Source organism: Buceros rhinoceros, unplaced genomic scaffold, assembly GCF_000710305.1.
Source record: "Buceros rhinoceros silvestris isolate BGI_N320 unplaced genomic scaffold, ASM71030v1 scaffold6626, whole genome shotgun sequence".
NCBI classification, from domain to species: Eukaryota; Metazoa; Chordata; class Aves; order Bucerotiformes; family Bucerotidae; genus Buceros; species Buceros rhinoceros.
Window position 1 is genome coordinate 1,780 of NW_010416814.1, and position 20,110 is coordinate 21,889.

At 39.4% G+C, this 20,110-nt stretch overlaps 1 protein-coding gene across 1 annotated transcript; it reads left to right on the forward strand.

Moving 5' to 3' along the window:
• Positions 1–1,316: 1,316 nt before the first annotated feature.
• Positions 1,317–19,086, forward strand: RAI14 (retinoic acid induced 14; the record flags this gene model as incomplete). The annotated part of the gene is made up of 15 exons (XM_010137941.1): positions 1,317–1,405; positions 3,164–3,228; positions 5,457–5,514; positions 5,917–5,987; positions 7,573–7,679; positions 9,935–10,113; positions 10,787–10,815; positions 11,728–11,814; positions 12,364–12,450; positions 13,139–13,196; positions 13,527–13,645; positions 14,156–15,682; positions 16,461–16,610; positions 18,409–18,474; positions 18,732–19,086. Coding segments are annotated over 15 exons (2,770 nt in total), but the record flags the coding sequence as incomplete, so codon positions are not given.
• Between the last annotated feature and the right edge of the window lie 1,024 nt (positions 19,087–20,110).

A 20,110-nucleotide genomic window follows, 5' to 3' on the forward strand; every position in this document is an offset into this window, starting at 1 on the left:
CATTCCTGCCTGTTATTCCCAGTTTCCCTGGTTAACAGGCTGAACTTGCTGTGTTAGTTTTAATGTTTAAAGGAAGCAGTTGCTCAAAATGTAAACTCTTAAATACAACCGTTGGTGTGGCTACGGGATTGTTCCTTTAGATTCCAGGGGAACAGCCCTTTAATGCAGGTGTGCATTATGTTAAAAATGAACGTCTCCATTAAAAGATCGTCCTAGGAATACTGGCTTTTTCAGTTTGGGGCATGTTGATGGAAGTCCCAACTGTCCATATACAATTTAATAGTAACTGGAAGTGTTTTGTCTTGAATTTGATTCTTACTCCCATTGGAAAACAGCTCTGTGTATCAGGCTGGTATTGGTAGGACACCTGAGGAAGCAGAATATCTGCCCGTACTATGCCCATGTCTTGAGACTCACCAATGTTGGCACAATATGCATCCAGATAATAAACTCTGTTTTCAGAAGCTTTTCCTTCTTTTTTGCTTCCCAGCAAAATTAAGTGAGCAACACATGTGTAGGACTATTTCTGTGAATCTTGAGGTGCCCTGGATGTCAAACGTGAACTTTCAGCTGTAAAAAGTCTTGAATTCAGTTTAACTTCTTGGTTTGTCCTGTAATTATATGTTTGGTAATTGATGCTGTTAAGTGCATTCTGCCGTGGAGTGGTTGGTAACCATGGAGAGGTTGGTAACCTCTGCAATATCCCAGAGTACAAACAAGCAGGTTCTTGAGGTGAAAAGCAAAACCAGAAATTGAAAAAAAGTCTCACTAATACCCAGTAGATTTGATTTCTTCAGGTGATATTCACAAGCACCAAGGGTTTTTTTTCCCCTTCTACATGGAAGAAAGATGAGCTCTGTAAAGGACAGTGCAGAAGCACAACTTGATTTCGTTTAATTTAGGAGGTGAATCACCTTTTAGAGGAACTGAATTTTTTTCCGCTGAAAGGAGAATTCAGGATTGGCTAGAACAGCTAGAGCAAAGTCAGTCATTGTAAATGTTTTCTTCATTAATTCCCCAAAATTCCAGGCATTCTGTGAGGATATATCAAATCACTAGTGACATTAGTTTGGAAATTGGGTGAGACTGGATGCACATAAGGTATATGGCATGGGTTAATGAGACAGCAGCCTGTGTAAAAGTGTGACTACAAACCCTTTCTAATGTGCTTACTTTCAGAACTATTCTCTTCTTGGGGGGGCAGTGGAGAAGATCTCAGGGACAGGGAGGGGAGAACTTGCCAGTAGTTGGTTTGTGAATGAAAGAGGAAGGAGGTCTTAATAAAAGAAAAGTGACATGTAAATGCTCTCTTGCAGTTTTCACCTGGCAGCCACAAAAGGGCATGCAGAGTGCCTCAGGATCATGGTGACCCATGGTGCAGATGTGACAGCCCAAGATGGTGCAGGTATGCCTCTGTGAACATGTAGTGTAATACACTCAGTTTGTCTATACAGTTCTTGGTGTGCAGAGTGCAACTACAGATTGGACAGTACTGCTTTTCCCCACACACCATGTAGGAAAAGCAGTCATAACACTTGCAGGCTTAGGCATACCTGCTTTTCTGCACATGGAATTCAGGTTTTAAAGCCCTTAAAAAATTTGCACTAATATTATAAATGTCAGCTTTTATAGTGGACTCTAGATGCAAAACAGTTGCTTGATTTTAATTTTATTTATTTTTAAATTAAAAAAACATCCTCTCCCAACTCTTTATTAACTTCATTTGAGGATTTTTTAGGTTAAATCAAGATCTTCGGTGTTGCTTTTATGTGTATCCAAGCTATTAACCCCATTAACTGTACAGGGGTAAGACATTTCCTTAGGATTAGGACATAGTGAAAAGAGCTGATACAAGCCAAAACAAAGCTGAGAGCTATTAAGTATGCTATTTCAGCCCTCAAAAATCCTATGCCTTCATTACTACTCCAGTAGTTGAATGATGGGGGCTGAATTTAAAACCAGCAAGGTCTTCTTAATAGATTTCTTCTTAATAGATTTTTAGTTGGTATATGTGTGGAATCTGTGCCCACCATCTTCTCTGGCTAGCCAAGTCACCTGAATGAACTGTCAACATTCTCTCCATTAAATGATCTGTAGGTATTGGGCTCACAGATTCTGTTTTGGTCACCAATTGCATTCTGAGGGAATTTCTGTCATACACGGAAATGATTTACCTCTGTAAGAAAGTATCTGTGTTACCGGAAGACATATTCAGATTATACATCAGAGACTATATTTACCTGGTACAGACTGTTCAGAGTTCATATTTCATCTTGCCTCAGGGTTTATTAGTTGTTTGGATAATAAAAGGTTGCCTGCTCTCACCTGAGCGTGTTGGCCTAGTATTCATTAGGGAAAGCCTTGTCCGTGATAGTCACATTATTTACAGTGAGCTCGTACTGTCACAAGTGGCTCGTCTGTATTGAGTACTAAATCTTGGCTCCTTCTTTTCTTAGTTACAATGGATAATTTATTCTTTTGCTGTCTTGGCCTCCTTAATTTTTCAGATGCCCTGTAAGATGAAACTAGAGGAGAGACTGTAGACTTTAATCATAAATCTGTGGTCAGTAAACCACTGTATTGCATAGCTAAATATGAGCTCACAGACAGTAAACTAATCAACAGAAAAGGGAATCTTATATAAGACACAAACTGAAGCAGGCTTGTGTTCCGAATCCTCTACTAAGTGCACTCCATGGATGAGACAAATTCATTGTTACAATACCTGGTGAATTTGGATGGCCTTGCTCTTGCTGCTGGGCTCCTTTTTCGTTGCCAAATAGAGGAAATGGTGAAGACACTTGACAGGCATCTCTCTGCAGGGAGGCTGAGTAATATAAGAAGATTGTTTTTTTAAGAAGCAAAACATAACTGCACAGTCATAGACTTACTTCTGCCAAGGTACAGTCTGACACAAGGTTTGTGTCGTTCTTTTATATGAAGCAAGGCATTAAGATTATTCTCTTACCTGCCTGAACAACACTCTGTTGTAAACACATTCTGTGTGATGTAAGTTTTTATTTTATTTTCTCTACCCTTACTTTTCATGTGTCATGGTGGCAACAAGAAGGATAATTCAAAATTTTGCCTTTGTCATGGAAGAGTTTATTCCTGTGCTTTGGCGTGATTGAACACTCACTTTGCTTTACTTTTATTTATTTAGGGCACAGCGCTTTACATCTTGCTGCAAAGAACAGCCACCTTGATTGCATTAAGAGGTTACTTCAGGTAAAATTGAATTAATTTTTCTTTTTTTGATTCCTACAGACTGGTTCCACTAGATATTTACATATTTCCTGCTAATAATCTACATCATACTCCTATACTCTTGTCCTATCTCCTTACAATCAAGAGAGGTGCTTGTGATTAAAGTCCGGTGAATGTGTGGTAGAAAACAGTGTGGGATCTTCTCTGGGTGGTGCACAAATCAGCTTTCCTTGTGCAGCCGAGCTGACGTAGCAGGGTTGGGTTTCAGGCAGGTTGCATCTTCTGTCTAACTTCCTGTGTTTTGTCTGTGTGGTTAGATGGTTTGGAAGTAGATGGGTTAAGAGGTACAGAGAAAAACTATTTTTCACTTTTGAGGGGATTTTGATACTATTCCACTGGAATGCATTTTACCTCTTGATGCCCATGGAAACATCTCACAAGTTTTAAAGTCAAAGGGAGAAGAAAACAAAATAGTACAGATGCTAAAATATGGAAATACTCAAATCCTTTCTGAAATGAAGTAAAGGACAGTGAGGGATGAGAAGGGAAGTAGAAAGAATGGGAAAAGAAACTAAAAACGAAAGCGAAGATGAAGTTTGAAGATTCTCATGGTGTTGAGACTGAAGATGTGCATTAGTTATCAAGGAGAGATACTGTCTTGCTTGTCTTCATTTCAGAAAGCCAGCTGAGTTTTGGTGGAGGTGATGAGAGGAATAGGAAAGATTTTTAGGAGTTTGGAGTTGTGGCTTAGACTAAAGATGAAATAATGAAAAATAACCCCACTTAAGCAGAGCTGTATGGAAAGGAAATGGACCCCATGTCCCAACTTCTAAATTGCTTTTCCCTGATTACCTCAGGGCTCTCCAGTTGTCCCATGGCTGAACCCTGTCAGTGTCTCTGACACTATTTGATCCAGTTTCACCGATTCCCACCTCCATGCAAGCTGACTCCCCTGTTCCTCCACAGCTGGAAAGGGTTATAAAAACCACTGAGGCTCCCCTCTTTGGCATTTCACTGGGAGTATTTACTGCTTCTAACTCAAACCCATTTACAGCATCAACAGTGACATCAAGCTGTCATTGATGGTATCGCATGCAGCAGCGTGATCATTGCCGCAACTAGATGTGTACTTAATAGCAAATATCTGCTGTCTGTTTGCTCACCAGCTATAACCACAGAGTGCTTTTGCTGATATTTTGCTAATTTTATTACAATACACAGATTTCTAAATATGTGGAAACCCATTACTCATATTCTCTGATAATTCATGATCTTCAGATTACTTGCTTGTTTCCGTGGACCAGTTTAATGATACAAACCATAGTGTGAGGAATGTCTAATCTTGACATGCTAGAGTTCAATTAAACGAGGCTAAATAATTATTTTACACAGTCAATATCTTGACATTTTTGTTACAGAATGTGGTAATCTGTGTGAACCTGTTTTCCTAGAAAAAGTCCATGATTTCAGGGTCATATCATCTATGTCAAAGAAAAGCAATGAAGCTGGTAAAGGATCTAGAGCACAAGTCCTGTGAGAAGCAGCTGAGGGAACTGGGGTTGTTTAGTGTGGAGAAAAGGAGGCTGAGGGGAGACCTTATCACAATACAACTACCTGAAAGGAGATTGTAGCAAGATGGGGGTTGGTGTGTTCTCCCAAGTAACAAATGATAGATCGAGAGGAAATGGCCTCAAGTTGTGCCAGGGGAGGTTTAGGTTGGATATTAGGAAAAGTCTCTTCACTGAAAGGGTTGTCAAGCATTGGAACAGTCTGCACAAGGAAAGGATCGATTCACCATCCCTGGAGGTACATGGGATGCGGTTTAGTGTTGAAGTTGGCAGTGCTAGGTTAACAGTTGGACTTGATGAACTTAAATGTCTTTCCAACCTACATGATTCTATGATTAGGGTTGCTTTAGTTCTTACTGTAATGTAAAAAAAATATGGAGTTCTTCTGAGGCAAGGTAGAGAGTTCTTTCCGTTTTTGCTTTTTGACCTAAATTATTCCAAAACAATAACATTTTGCAGGACTATCTCACCGTATTTCCTGTGGCTTCAGTATGAGCTGGTACAAAGAAAGAAGAGACCAGAATGGGACAGGGGAAAGTTGAGCCTTTCTTGAATATTATTTTCTGGAGCAGGTCATAAAACTTCTCTCAGATATGTTCAACACTCTGTCCTTAGCATCAAACTTATGTTCTATTTTCTTGATGTTTCTCTCATTGCATTTTCTCCTTATTAACTGTGCAGAGTAAATGCCCAGCAGACAGCACTGACAGTTCTGGGAAAACAGCTTTACATTATGCAGGTAACTTCATTGTTGAAAACTTGTACTGTCTATCAGGTATTTTTTAAGATAAATACTGTGAATACTGAATTTCAGTTTATTACAGTTATCCAGCTTAACTTGCACACTTGCAAGTGCAGAGCCATTGGACTACTTAAGATTAGGTTCACTTTGATTTCAGTCCTTAAAGATTGTATCTTCCTATGCCAATTTGGACCATGAATATTGGTTACATTTGTCCATATAACTTGCTATTCATCTTTTTGTCTTTCTGTCCTTCCTTTTAAAACAGAGAAATCCAGTTTAGTTTGTTTCCTTGTACCCCACTATAGTGCTGCAGTATTGTAAGGGGAAGCATGGACAAATGTTTTGAAAATGGTTTTTAATGGACTTTCATGCTTGTCTTTTTTTTCTTTTTTTCAGCTGCATGTGGTTGTCTTCAGGCAGTTCAACTTCTGTGTGAACACAAATGCCCAATTAATGTCAAAGATTTGGTACGTACCTCTTCTCCTTTTGCGTGCTTCAGATACTTCAGACTTTTTACCACTCTCCAGTTGGAGTCAATTTTAGGTGCAGCAGTTCAAAGCACTGCTGTGCTTCTATTTCTCCTTGGAATTATCTGATGGAGGAATTTCCCTTTGCAGTTGTCATGTCAGATGTGGGGAAGTACTTCACAGTCTAATACAGTAGTGACAGGATTTGCTGCTTGTTAAATTGAGGCATAGGTACAAGTAGCTAAAATAAATTCTGACATATCCAAAACATGATTTAAAGTTTTCCCATTGACTCCAGTAGGCTTTGGAAAAGGCCCATTATGTGTCCAAGTGCTGTGAAATGCTCACAAAGCCCAACCAGATTATGATAAGCCTGAGAGGATAAAATACACTTAATGTAGTCTGAAAGCTCAGGGACACTAGATACAGTGTTACGAAATGTCTACAACCAAACCCGTCTTTTTTTGGGAGTAATGCATCTGCCTGATAGAAAACCCTCTGATAATAAAAGAAGGAGATCTAGCAGAAATCACAGGATCACAAAATCGCTTTGTTTGGAAGAGACCTTTAAGATCATCAGGTTTAACCATTAACCTAGCACTGCCAGGTCATCACTAAGCCATGTCCCTCAACACCACATCTATATGTCTTTTAAATACCTCCAGGGATGGAGACTCCACCACTTCCCTGGGCAGCCTGTTCCAGTGCTTTACAGCCCTTTCCGTAAAGAAATTTTTCCTAACCACCACCTAAGTTGGTGTTAACTTGGATCTATCTCATTCTGATTTGGTCTTTCTAATAAAAGAATCTGTCTCAGAGGTTAGACCTAAAATTTCAGCAGATGCCTTTTAAAGGCAGAAAAGGTTTGTTCAGTCTTAAGAAGAGAAGACTGTAGGAGTATCTTAAAAATCATGGTTGATCACAGGGAAGAGGGAGCTTGACCAGCCTCAGAGGTGCATGATGGAACGATGACAAACAATGGTCAGAGTTTGGGCAGTAGACCTAATTGGGGAATTCCAGGTAGATGCTGGGGAAAAAAATACAGTCTCACCATGAGGTGGTCAGACACTGGAATGGTACCCGTCACGGTGTCTCTGCCCTTGGAGAAGCTTAAAACTGGACTGGATGTGTCTCTGAGCAGTGCACTGTAACTTGAAGTCTGCGTAGCTTTGGATTGAGAGCAAAGGGAGGGAACCCCAGGTGACCTCTGAAGGTGTCTTCCAACTAAGTTATTCTGTGATTACATGAAATGTTGTATTTTTGCCTTGTGCTTACTTAAAATTATGATTTTTGTTGTGGAGCTATTTAAAGATACTGTGTAGTTCCAAAATCATCACGTTACAGCATTCAGCAAACAGCAAAGGGAGTGCAAACAGCAAAAGACATTCCTACTGTTAATGCATCACATCCCCAGAATTCAAGAAAAGAATAAACACCCAACTGCATTTATGGTACATGAGGGAAATGTATTGATAGCGTCCCGTTTGTGCTATATAGAAGTAAAATTCATAGCTGACCTTTAAATCTCAGAGTGATATTTCTAGGTGAGGGTTTATTGTTCACAGTTTCTTTAATGCATTCCTAGGATGGAAACATACCTCTGCTGCTTGCAGTACAGTGTGGTCATACGGAAGTCTGCAAATACCTTCTGGATCATGGAGCAGACATCAACACAAGGGATAAAAATGGAAGGTACAGCAAGTTAACATGTTAATTCCTTCCCGAGGCTGACTGTCAAATGAAGTTTTTGTCTCAAATCCTTCCCAAAGTAGTCATTGTTGGCCGAAATAGTGCCTTCTGTACTAGAGAGCATATCGTGATTGTTGAGAACATTTAACAGAATTCTCCCTAAAGGAAAAGGTGCAACTATAAAATAGATGTGCCCGTAAGATTCCCCTTGGGCTACCAGTGCAGTAAATCCTATTTTTAAACAATTCCTGCAATAATCTGATTGACAGCAGTTACCCACACATCACTTTGTATGTGTCCCCATTTTAAATGCTGCTCTTTTTCTTGGCATGAGTTAGCTTCTCCACCTTAAATCCTAAAACTGTTACTTGGGAGTGACATCTGTGGAGGGGTTTTTTTTCCTACCATAATGCAGCCACAGCAGCAAGAGAAAAACATACAGTAAAGCTGTATAGTTGAGACGCTGTCATTTTAGAAGGTGCCGTTAGAGCTTTGTTGCATTAATAGATGATGTGTGTGTCAGAAAACTGTTTTTAAAAAGCAGCATCCTTGTGATGAAATACTAACTTGTTTTCATGATACTGATGAAGGTCAGGAGTCTGAAAATCATGGACTCTTTTATAAGTGGTTGAACTGTGAAGGTAAAGCGGGATGCTGAAAAGACGTGGCACTCACACTTGACAATGATCTTGATTATTATATGTGATACAATGCTTAGATTGTTCTTTGGCAGCACCTGGGAGGGTGAGACTGGGCTATAACTTGTTTTTTATTAGTCCAAAGTTTATTAGCGTGCTCTTTGTTTTACTTTGTCTAAATAAAACCCCTTTGGTATCTTGGTTGGTTTGAATGGCCTTATCGGTGCTTTGAATCCAAAGTGCTGCCCATTGTGGGACCTCTGCCTTCACCTCACTCTCCTGTTCTTTGATCAACAGACAGTATTAAGAGTTTCTAGTTTAATAGGATGTAGGCATTCCTACCATAGATAGGACAAACTTGCATTTTTGTACTTTCTTTTTTAAGAGAGTACTGTGTGTAGTAGCAAGAATGTTATGTAACATGGAATATACCATTTTACTTTTCACTTTCCCTCAGGTAAGGAGAGTGACTACTCTTTCATCTATGTTCACAAAAGCGGTTACATTTTTACTGAAAAAGGAGAAGCCTTATTGGACGAGGAAGGGGATAACCTTTGAAAATGGCATCTCCAAGTTCCTATCTTATCCAGACTGAGTGAATTATTTTGGTAATATAAAACCATCCTTGTGACTCTGGAGATGTTGTCCAAGTTGCCACTCAATGTTAGTTTTTAGCAACTGCAACAGTGATGACTTTTTCAGGGCTCACCCATTACAGGAAGTATGTTTAATTCATCGGTGAAATTAGTGTCTTAATATCTACCAAATATTATCAGTCTAGTAACTTTTCTGTTTTCAATCTGCATTGAGGAGTGTTTGCCAGTGAACCTGGCTAACCTATTAGGCATTTTTTTCATGCTGAGAAGAGAGAATTATGACCAAGCAGGGAAGTGATATTAGAGTATGCTTGAAAGGTGTGGGTTTGTAATTATTCTGTACATCTCTTATGACCCCTTCAAGTAATTGAGAAAACCAGAAAAAAACCTGTCAGGAAAACACGCCTGTATGCTATCCTTACTCTAGATCTGGCACTGTCTAGCTGCCCTGTGCTGGAGAGGAAACTTTTTTAAAAAAACTAAAACAACAAAAAAACAAACAACATGAAAGTAAATCAGGATTTGAGGTCAAACCCATCTCAGTCTCGCCGAAGACCTTTGAGATTTGTTTGGCTTTTTGGCTGAAATATCTCTGTCTATTTTGTCTTAAAGCAAAATGTGAAGAGCAGCAACAAAATAAATGCTTTCATGTTGCACCACCACTTGCAGAGCTGTAATTGGAGCATGGTAGTGAGATGTGATAGTCTGACTTTATCCTGGAGGCGTTTCCATGACTCCCCCCTTAGCCTCCAGAACACATTTTTAGAAATGTTTGGAGACCTGTCCAGAGCATGTCAGGTGTTTGCAGAAGGTCCAGGTGGCGACTATGGGGAAGAGGAGGAGGGCAGGCAGGTGTTTATAAGGTGAAACAACAGTTACATCCGTGTGTTAATACACGTGTTGATAAAAGCTTGTACTTTATTGCACAGTAACTGCCAGACATTTTTTCTTGAAAAAACGAGCTGCTCCTCAAAGAGTGCACTCTTGACACTGACTCTGTGTGTGTTTTGTTTGTTTTGTCCAGAACTGCTTTGATGATGGCTTGTGAAGCTGGTAGCCTTAACATGGTGGAAGCTTTCCTTAGGAAAGGTGCAGATGTCAGTTTAGTAGATGTCTTTGGACAGAATGCCCTGCATTACTCCAAGCTCTCTGAGAATACAGGAATCCAGAATCTCCTGTCATCAAAGTTATCTCAGGATGTGGGTATGTAAGAGATGCCAATCTGCAGTTTGTCGCCTCTTGAACTGGCTACGTGAATCTGTTTAGCAGTGAACAACTGTACCTCATAAGGTAGCCTGAAAAGTTTCAAAAGCCATCTTCACGATAGTCTGGCTGAGGCTTCCCAAAGGCAGGAAAATCTGGTCTTTGCCCTAGATGGTAGTATTTAGCATGGGATAAAGCACTGAGCAAGGCAAAAAGAGGTGTTTTGGAGAGAGAAAAGGTAAGCTGATGTAGCAGCATCGTGAAGTCTTGCATACAATTTGGAATAGATCCTTTCATATTATTTGAAAGAGTAAATGGAACTTACAGCTCCTCAGTAGAGGGCTTGGAGAAGGAACTAATGCAAGTAGAGGATTTTATGGTCAAACTAAGACTGATTTCTAAAGTAGGAAGCTGATGTGCAAGAACAGTGTGAGACTACAGTAGAACAAGAATTGTCACAGTCCTGTGAATTTTATCTCAATATGAAACTCAAAGAGCAGCAGAGAAAGCATATGGTTCAAATGGAATTTGGAAATAAAAGTATATTTCAGACAGGAACACAAAACCTGAAGTATTTATGGTGGGAGAAGCAGAGCTGAGAGATGGGTTAGGAATGGCAAATAATTTTTTCTTTGATAGCTGTTCTTAATTCCACTTCTTTTCTGCTTCACAGATACAAAGTCACCGACAAAAGCAAAGCAGGTATTTTGTCCTTTTGCTTTTAAAAATACTTGGCTACATAGACTTGTAACTTAAGAAAAAACAGTAATTGAAATCACTAGAAGCCTTAGTAAATGTCACTGTGAGATGCACTGCCATTGACTACTCTGTAATGCGAAAGCTTTCTGTTGGTTATTTAGGAAATGTGTTTCAGGAATATCCCTTTTAGACTTAGCTTCTCTCTGTAACAGCAGCCAGCACCCTCAGTGAGAAAAGGAAGGGAGGGCGTGTGTGTGCCAGGAGGCTGGGCTACTTTCCTCGTGTGCAGTGCAGGAGCTTAGCTTTTGGACTCACCGTAGTTAAAGGTTATCCCTGTTACATCTTACCAGAGATCCCCACCTGTAAGAATCCCGGCAGTCAGGCAATTAAAATTAGTTTCTGAAGATTTTTTGTTTAGTATCATATCTTGGAATGCAAGGAGACCTTGTAGACCTGCTGGTGGCTGGAAAGTGGACGAGGGTGCAATGCATTGGTTCATTCCTTTTCTGAGCGGAGAGGTGGGTTTTTCAGGGAGCTCAGGCAGAAGTTGGTGGAAAGGAAAGATGGTGGTGATGAATAATGGCATGACTGGACTACGTGCAAGTGGAAGTATTTAAGATCACTGGAGCTAAACCTATTGTCAGCTTCTGCTTTTTTACTAAATCTTGTTTGTTTTCACTGAAGCATGGATTACAAGGGGGCAGATACTTATTGTCAGGCATGTTTAATATCTTTGTGTTTGTAGAGATATAGTCGTTACGTATTAAAAAAAAATAAGGCATTGCATGAACTGCTGAAGTTGATATTAATGTGGGTTGTCTTTGTTTTGTTTTTGTTTTTTTTTTAATAAAACAACTTGCTCGGACTTTACTAACCAAACTAACAAACCTACCTTTTCTGGCTGGAAACTTTCAGCATGATCAAGGCTCTAAATTAAGTTCAGAAAGAAGTGGAACTCCAAAAAAACGCAAAGCCCCACCTCCTCCTATCAGTCCTATTCAGGTAAAGAAAAGACCGATTTTGAGATGCTCCTAGGGAGTGAAAAGTGTTTTGAACGTTATGTGAATCATATGGGCAAGATTTGCTCTGTCACTTGATATGCCTGCTACCATGAGTGCCTTTCCTGACATGAGGACGACACCATGAAAGCGCGTGTTGTTTAGATTAACTAAGCAAAAATGCTTGAAATGCATCATGGTCTAAGATACAACTCTACAGATTTTACTGTACAATTTCTTCTCCCATAAAAAGTTGAAGGTCTCCTGGTTGTGCTGACTTTGTAAGTAGATAATTATGTATATTTTGATTATACATGTATGTGTACACATTATTATATGCATGTATACATATAAAATGTATAATTAGATAATTAGATCTGGATCATTAGATCTGTTCTTTGAAACTAATCTATAATTGAGGCATATGTTAGTGCAGGGAAAAGTACTCTAATATGAGTGTGTATGTTTATATATACGTATATGGAGACGTATTAGAGAGGTAGTTACATGTGCATGTGTGTATACATACCTATGTATATAAAATCTTTTACAGCTTAGTGATTTGTCCTCTCCACACTCATCAACTTCAACTCCCATGACTGGAAAAGGGCAGACTTTCTTTGCTGATCAAGTGTGCAAGGTATCAGTTTTCTGTGCTTACGAAGCTTAGGGAAGGAAAATAAGAGTATCTTAATAATTTATTTTGCCGTCTGAGAGTTTCCTGAGAATTAATTAGCTGAGTTTTAGGAGCAAAAGGGAATCCAAATATATTTCAAGATAATTTATAAAGGAAGTGTGGATTCTTTAATGTTTACTGAATATGTAAATAGAGTGAATCATAAATTAGTTAGTATTTAAAGATATGGCTGTGAAAGTATTAATGCTGAGAGCGCTCATTAGGTAATACCAGCAAAGTGTGTGGCATTGTGCAACGCAAGAAGTAGAGAACCTTTCAGTGAAAGACATCACTGGGAAATGGTTGAGTGTGTTCTGTCTGATCTTTACCTTCTGGTATTGAAGGTTTTGGTTGTTGGGTTTTTTTTTTTTTTGAATACACGACACTATATTGCTGTTATTTATCGCAAGGGCTGCAGCTTTCCAAATTATCTAGGAGATAGTTCCACATATTTCATTAATATTTAATGAGAATTGAGTGGTGGAACATGAATGGTTTTAGCAGATTTTGGCCAGATGCTACAATTAATCAAGACCCCAGAAATAAAGCACACTTGCAAGGCTTTATCCAGCATACTATCTAGACTTCTCTTCGATCTGCCCAACTTTACATCTGCTTACTGTGAAAGTGCTTCCTTTTGGTGTCTCAGCAGGAAGAATTCAGCTCCTTGCATCAAGATAATAAAGACAGACTGAGTGACAGCACAACAGGTATGCGATAACAATCTTCATTTTCACGTTTGCTTAGGTGGTTCAGGTGGTGCGAAATACTGAAATCTGGTCAGAAATCCTCTGTGCCTTTCTGCTTAGAATGTGAGACAGGGAGTAATGTTTTGTAAGTTCATTAGCAATTCCCCACCAAAACCTTCTGCTTCTCTTGGGCGATCTAACACATTTTTGGGGAAGGAGTTTCTAGGAACAATTTGCTTACATGCTATACTTGGTGCTTATGGAACAAACTGTTAATTTGAGAGGTTGGAATAACTGACTAGCTAGCATTTCAGCTTTCCAAAAGCTTTTGTATCTTCTTTTTCTCTAAAGGTGCTGATAGTTTATTGGATGTGAGTTCTGAAGCTGACCAGCAAGATCTACTTCTGTTGATGCAAGCAAAAATTGCTTCTTTGACGTTGCACAATAAGGAGCTGCAGAACAAATTACAGGTGGCGTATTTTTGTGCTGTTCTAATGCTCTCTTAATCTGCCAGCAGAACAAAGATCTGCTTATAGTTTTAAAGAGATGTACTGTGAAGGTAATTTAACAAGTCTGTTGGTGGTAAGATCATGGAAACACTCTGCCCCAAAGGATTAAATCAGTGTTTTGATCATCTCAATTTCCATAAATTACTGAATAACTTTGTTTATTATGATAACCACATTCTAAAAGATGTTGTTAACAGTAGTGTTAGCAGAATTTTAATTTGCATAGCTTTGATCATTAGCTTATAGAGATCAGCCCAAGTTTTCAGTGAGCTTGGCACTTTCTGCCTTCTCTCACTGTAGGTGACTAAATGGGAGCAGCTGGGTTTTGAAATTTTCTGAAACTTTCTTCCATGATGCTTTAGTTACCAGTTTTGGTAGAATGTGGCAAGATTTCCTTCCTTACTCAATTCTAAAAAATATAATCACATACTTGTTTTTATTGTGCAAATGTTCGGATTTCTTTTTGCACAGGAAAGAACACCTAAAGAAGTGGGCTCAACCATGGGATCTTACCATTCAACCCAAACAGAGTTGGAGAAAACAGCAGATAGACAAAATGAGTTCTCAGCTCAGGAGCTGAAGTCCACATTAAATGCCACCCAAATTCAAGAAAAGTTGACAAGCCCCAGTGAAGTAAAAATGAAGCACCTCCAGGAAGACTTAAAGGATGTGCAGAGGAAGCTCGAGAATTCTGAAACCAAAAGAAAGCACTTAGAAGCTCAGGTCCAGTCTAGAGTCTCAGAAAGAGGTCATTTAAATAGCACAGACATTTCAGAAAATGGTTCTGATCTTAACCTGAAGTTTCAAGAACCTCAGAACATGTATGAGGAAGCCGTGAAAGAGGTTTTGAATGTACAAAGGCAAATAAAGGTGGGTCTTGTTTCCTCTGAAAGTGAAGAAACCAGTTCTGATCTGAGTAGGTTGAAGGTTACATGTGGAGAAGTTGAAATGCTTAAGCAAGAATTGAAGAGAGCATTGGAGGAAAGTGAAAGACAAAAAGAGAAAGTGAGAGAGCTGCAGAAGAAGTTTGAAGAAAGAGAACAGAATGTGGCAAGCAAGTTGTCTGTGGAAGAGTGTGAGGAAATTAAGAATTCGTATCGTTCAGTTATTGATAACATTAATCAAGAGAAAGCATTGTTGATTGAGAGGTACAAAGAAGGGCAAGAGGAAATTAAAAGGCTACAGGAGAAGCTGACAAATCAGACACAGTTGGAATCTAGTGCTGAAGCTGGAGAAATGGGAGATGCAATGCACAGAATGATAGATGAGCTCAACAGACAACTTGGTGAATTGTCTCAGTTGTACAAAGAAGCACAATCAGAGCTTGAGGACTATAGGAAGAGAAAAACGCTAGATGATATAGCTTTGGAGTACATTCCGAGAGATGAACATGAGAAACTGATACAGGTTACAAACTCTTTGAAATACAAAGCAGAGAATGAGTTATCAGAAATGAAATCTCAGTACACAAAAGTATTAGATGAAGCAGAAGAACTGAAGCAACTGTTAGACACTCAGAAACAAAACTCTTTGCCAATTACTGAACACCATCAGGTGATGAATGCACTCAGAAATACTGTAAAGGAAATGGAGGAAGAAATAAATGAGCTCAAAGGACTGCTTACCAACAAGGAAAGCGAAGTAAGAAACTTACAGAAGGAATTATTGGAAGAAAAAGCTGCGATTAATGAAGCAATGGTGCCCAAGGCTGCATATGAAAAGCTCCAGTCGTCACTGGAGGGTGAGGTTAGTGTTTTGTCATCCAAACTGAAAGATGCAATCCAAGAGAAGGAAAATGTGTGCGTAGATGCTATACAACTGAGAAATGAACTTTTGCACTTGAAAGAAGAGAAGGAAGGTATGCATATTCTGCTTGAAGCAAAGGAACGGGAGGTGACTGGTCTTCAGCAAAAGTACCACCAAGCTCAAGAAGATCTTCTTGAAATGAAAAAATATTCTGAAAGCTTATCAAAAATAGAAGAGGATAAAGATAAAAAGGTTAGTGATTCACTACTGTGGAGGGGCAGTACGTGAATTCAGACCGTGTTGGATGGTGCATGCGTGACGTAATAAACAATGTTGTGTCAAGTGTCAGAGATTGGAGCAACTTTTGAATGCTTTTGCCCATCTAAAAATTCGGATATCAAGGTCAAAGAAGTTTTCAGTATGTTTAACTTTACAGTTGGTTTATCTCCCCTGTGGAGATATGCATGATCTTTCAGTTTACCTCTTTTAAGTTCTGCTTAGGCTGGTTTCATACAATTTAGGCAACTGAAGTCAAAGAATTGGGATTTACAGCAGGAGGAGATTCTAGAGGAGACAAGAAAACAGAAGATTGGGAAGGAGCAAAAATTCACTATTCTGATACTACTGTATATCTCAACCTTAGCATTACTTGACTGTTCTTCCTCTGCAGCTACCATATCTGTCACTACAAACTTCTTTATAACAACCTGTGTGTTTCACTGGCTGTGAGTAGTAGCTGGCCTATGTTTGTTATGTTTTCTGTCTTGTGTTCAGCAGTGGTGTTTCTAAGGGTAAACATTGCTGGCTTCCAGAACAAGGAATGAATTTTGAATTGTCTGGACTAGGAGAGGGGATAGAGAAGCATTGTAACCCTTTGTTTAAATGACACCCCTGTTTGTCCATTGAGTTCATTTACATCTTGTTGTTCCTCTCTTCTTAAATTTAAGTCACAAATAACCCCAGGATAGGAACCATGGGAGTACAGTATGCCTTGCAGCTTTTAATGAAGACCTGTTGTTTGCCTCCCTAGATCAATGAAATGTCCAAGGAAGTTAGCAAACTAAAAGAAGCATTGAACAGCCTTTCTCAGCTTTCCTACTCAACTGGTGCCCCCAAAAGACAAAGCCAGCAGCTGGAGGCATTGCAACAACAAGTGAAGCAGTTGCAAAACCAACTGACTGTAAGTGTGATGATTTGTAAAGCCACCATAATTCCCAGTTCCCCGAAGATGGGTGGGTCATTCTTCACTCTGCATTATTTGAAATGGGCAGCATAGTCAATGAGTACAAGGAAAGGAATTTTCATCCTGAAATTCTAAACATTTAGAATCTGTAAGTCATGAATTGCTCTTCAGAAAGAGTCTAACTAAAGAAATCTGTTTTCCCTGATGTATTTCCTCAGATCAATAGTAGAGCAAAGTTCCTGTACTTGTAGTGGAATGTAGTGACCAGACCTGCTGCTGAGACCCTGATTTGTGAAAAATATGGCCAATGTGCAATGCGTTTGTTTGTTTTCTGAAGAGTGTTCATCAGCTGAAGTTGTTTTGGTTTTTTAAGCTAAGTTCATGGGTACAAGGTGCTTCTGGGGAGATTCTGATTGGACGCAAGAGGAAAATTGTTCACAACAAGAACAATCAGTAACTGGAATAATCTCCCCAGGGAAGTGTGGAGTCTCCAGCATTGGATGCTTTTAAGAACAAGTTAGAAAGGGTGATGTGCCATCTTATTTAGACCATGCTTTTCCTGAGAAAATTTGGACCAAATGATCCTTGGGGTGCCTTCCAACCTGATATTCTATGATTCTGTGGTTGAAGTTTGACTTTCTGGAAGAAAGTAGTTACTGAAGGCATGAAGACTCAAATCAAGCATATCCATCTGTTTTTAGGGAGTTCAGTTTATTCTCTGAATTTCTGGACTGCTTGAAGTTTGGGGGTTTCTTAATTGTATTTGTTTATGCATGAAAGGTCTTGTCTTATAAGCTGGGTTGAGTTATAATTGCTATTTCCAGAAGCTTCCCTGTCCAAAAGAGCAATTTAACGGACTGCTGAGGCCGAAACGAAGGTACTGCCCACCAGAGGCCTTTGTTGTGAGCTCTGGAATAACTCTGAAAGGATAATTTCCAGCCTTACATGCTAAATGGCTTAACTTTCCTACCTTCCCCAGCAGACAGAAGAGTCAATATGTGTGTGGGCCAGAAAAATGCCCTTGCAGTGGGGAGTACTAAGTAGGCAGTTTAACGCTGCATCCTGTCAGTGTAAAGGTCCAGAATGTTTCTTATCCCAGTCTACCAAATCTCAAATCTTGATCTCCCACTGCTTAAGGACCAAGCGAAGTGATGTGAGGAGCAAAGTGATGCCACGCGGGAGGAATGTGGGTAGGATTTAAAACAGGACAGAAGCATTCTTTCCTTCTTGTAGGGTTGCTTTCCTAACAGCTTCGCATTTACTTGGAAAGATGTCTTCTGGGATGTGGCCATCTGTGATCACAAAACAGGAGGTTGGCTTTCCTTGTTTGAATATACAGTAATTAACTGAGGATTTCATGGGTTAAGACCTTTGTTAAGTGCCTTTTCTTGCCTGGGAAGGCGTTTGCTGACAGATGGTCACTACTTTAGGGAAGAGCTCAGTTGCAGTTGAGGCCTGATTTGTCAGAATATTGTTGGCTTTCCTCAGGTCTGGTTGCTGACAAGCTCCGGAGTATGTGCTCGTTCCACATCTTTGCAGCTCAATATTTCTTACAACGGAGGTCATCTTACCAGTGTTTTTTACTGGATGGGTAGAGTTACAGTGTTTCCGTGGGCCACACTTCCGAGCAAATTACGGGTTTTGGATGGCTAGTGACACAGTACTGTCTGATCTGGTTTTCCATGCATGCATAAGACTGTGGTTTGTAATTCCCCAGAGCTCCCTAAATCTAGCTGGTGAGTTCTGAATTCAACAGTTCGGAATGCTCTATGAGTTTCTCTTTTACTATTTTTAGGAAACAAAGAAACAACATCAGGAAATTGTCTCAGTTTACAGGATGCATCTTCTTTATGCTGTGCAGGTATGGTTCCATATTGTCAGTTAGACAGTGCTGATGTTTTTATGAAGGGTGTTTCTTCTGCAGCTCAAGTAAGAACTTTGCATGTTTTATCCAAGACATCCTACCCAAAAGGTATGACTGTTTAAGCACAAATTTAGCACTGCTTCCTGTTGGGAAATTGTTCTAATTACTATACCTCAAAAATAGTCTGTAAATCTTGTTAAAGAGTAGAGTGGTGCTTGAATTCAATCATCTCTTCTTCTTTCTCCTTCGTCTAGGGTCAAATGGATGAAGATGTCCAGAAAGTGCTTAAACAAATTTTATCGATGTGTAAGAGCCAATCACAGAAAAAGTAGACAAAAAAGCCAAGGAAAACTCCATGTTTTTATTATTCCTGTTATGAGTGTTTATCTAGATTTGCCTTACCGTAAGATTTAAAATTGGCAATTTGCTGCTTTTGTGTTTTTGTGCTGTTTGTGAGGTGGATTTGTTTGTCTGTCTCTACCACTTCCCATGTGCATTTGCGTGTGCAGTAACTAAACACATGCCTGCTTTCCCTATCCAAAATGCAAGTATGTTCTTCAGACTTTTTACTTAGACCACTCCATGTCATGTTTACTCTGAAAGTACTTTCTAGCTTCCTCCAGTAGAGGCAGGTTAACCTAGAGGAAAGCTCTCATGTTGCCTGGGTAAAGGTGAAAATCTCTGTAAGGTCTTCTGTACTGTTTATAAGCTGCATCTTGTTATTGGGGATTAATTTAGCTGCTTGATTCTTGACATTTTGCCATATGCAGTCTTCGGCAGAGCAGAAGTGAGCCTTGCAGCAGTGAGCAGAAGTAGATATTTATGCTAAGCCGGAATATCAAACAGCTACACTTCTTACTGTAATGTTATTTAACACAGCACAAGGTAGCTGTCCCGACCCATCCAATGCACTGAGTACACAAAAATCATACCATGCTTCATAGTTTCCTTGTACTGCCTGGTAGTGGAATGAAACTATTTCAGAAGGTAAAATCATTGGTTTACTGAAGTTCTGTGCAAGGCAGTACAGAAACGTCTGTATAAACAACCCTTTATGATAGGTTTAGCTATCTATGCAAGTGTTGGCCATGAAGCTCAGGAACAAAACCAGAACATACTCTTTAGACAAGGGATTCTAGTGAACACAGGATGTTTACAGTGAATGTCAATGCCTCATACTTCCTAACCTCACTTTTGTAAAGATCTTCTCTTCAGTATATTTTTATTGGCCCTCTAATGAATTTTTTTGTAACTAAACCATTTTTTCTACATAATGTTTGCATTAAGCTTATTAACAAATATTTTTAGGTAATCGTGTTTTAGAGAGTTTCTTTTTATAACCGCAAGTACTTGGTAACAGTGAAGCATAGTGAAGTGTTTTCAGTTTGTAAAAGCTCTGTATGGAACAATAGACCTGTCTGTCAGTGTGGTCCAGGGCAGTGGAAGTGTGGAATGCCATTCAGCCTGCTGTTTCAAGACACGTGGAAATGATAGGTAGAGAACAGCAGGAGGTGTCAAAAATCTCTGCATGTTGTTTCTAGAGCCTAGGGGCATCAGTAAAGCCTTTATCAGCACTTTTAAATTTAAAGTCAAATAAAAATGCCCAGTGCGGTGTAGTATGAATCTGTGGAGG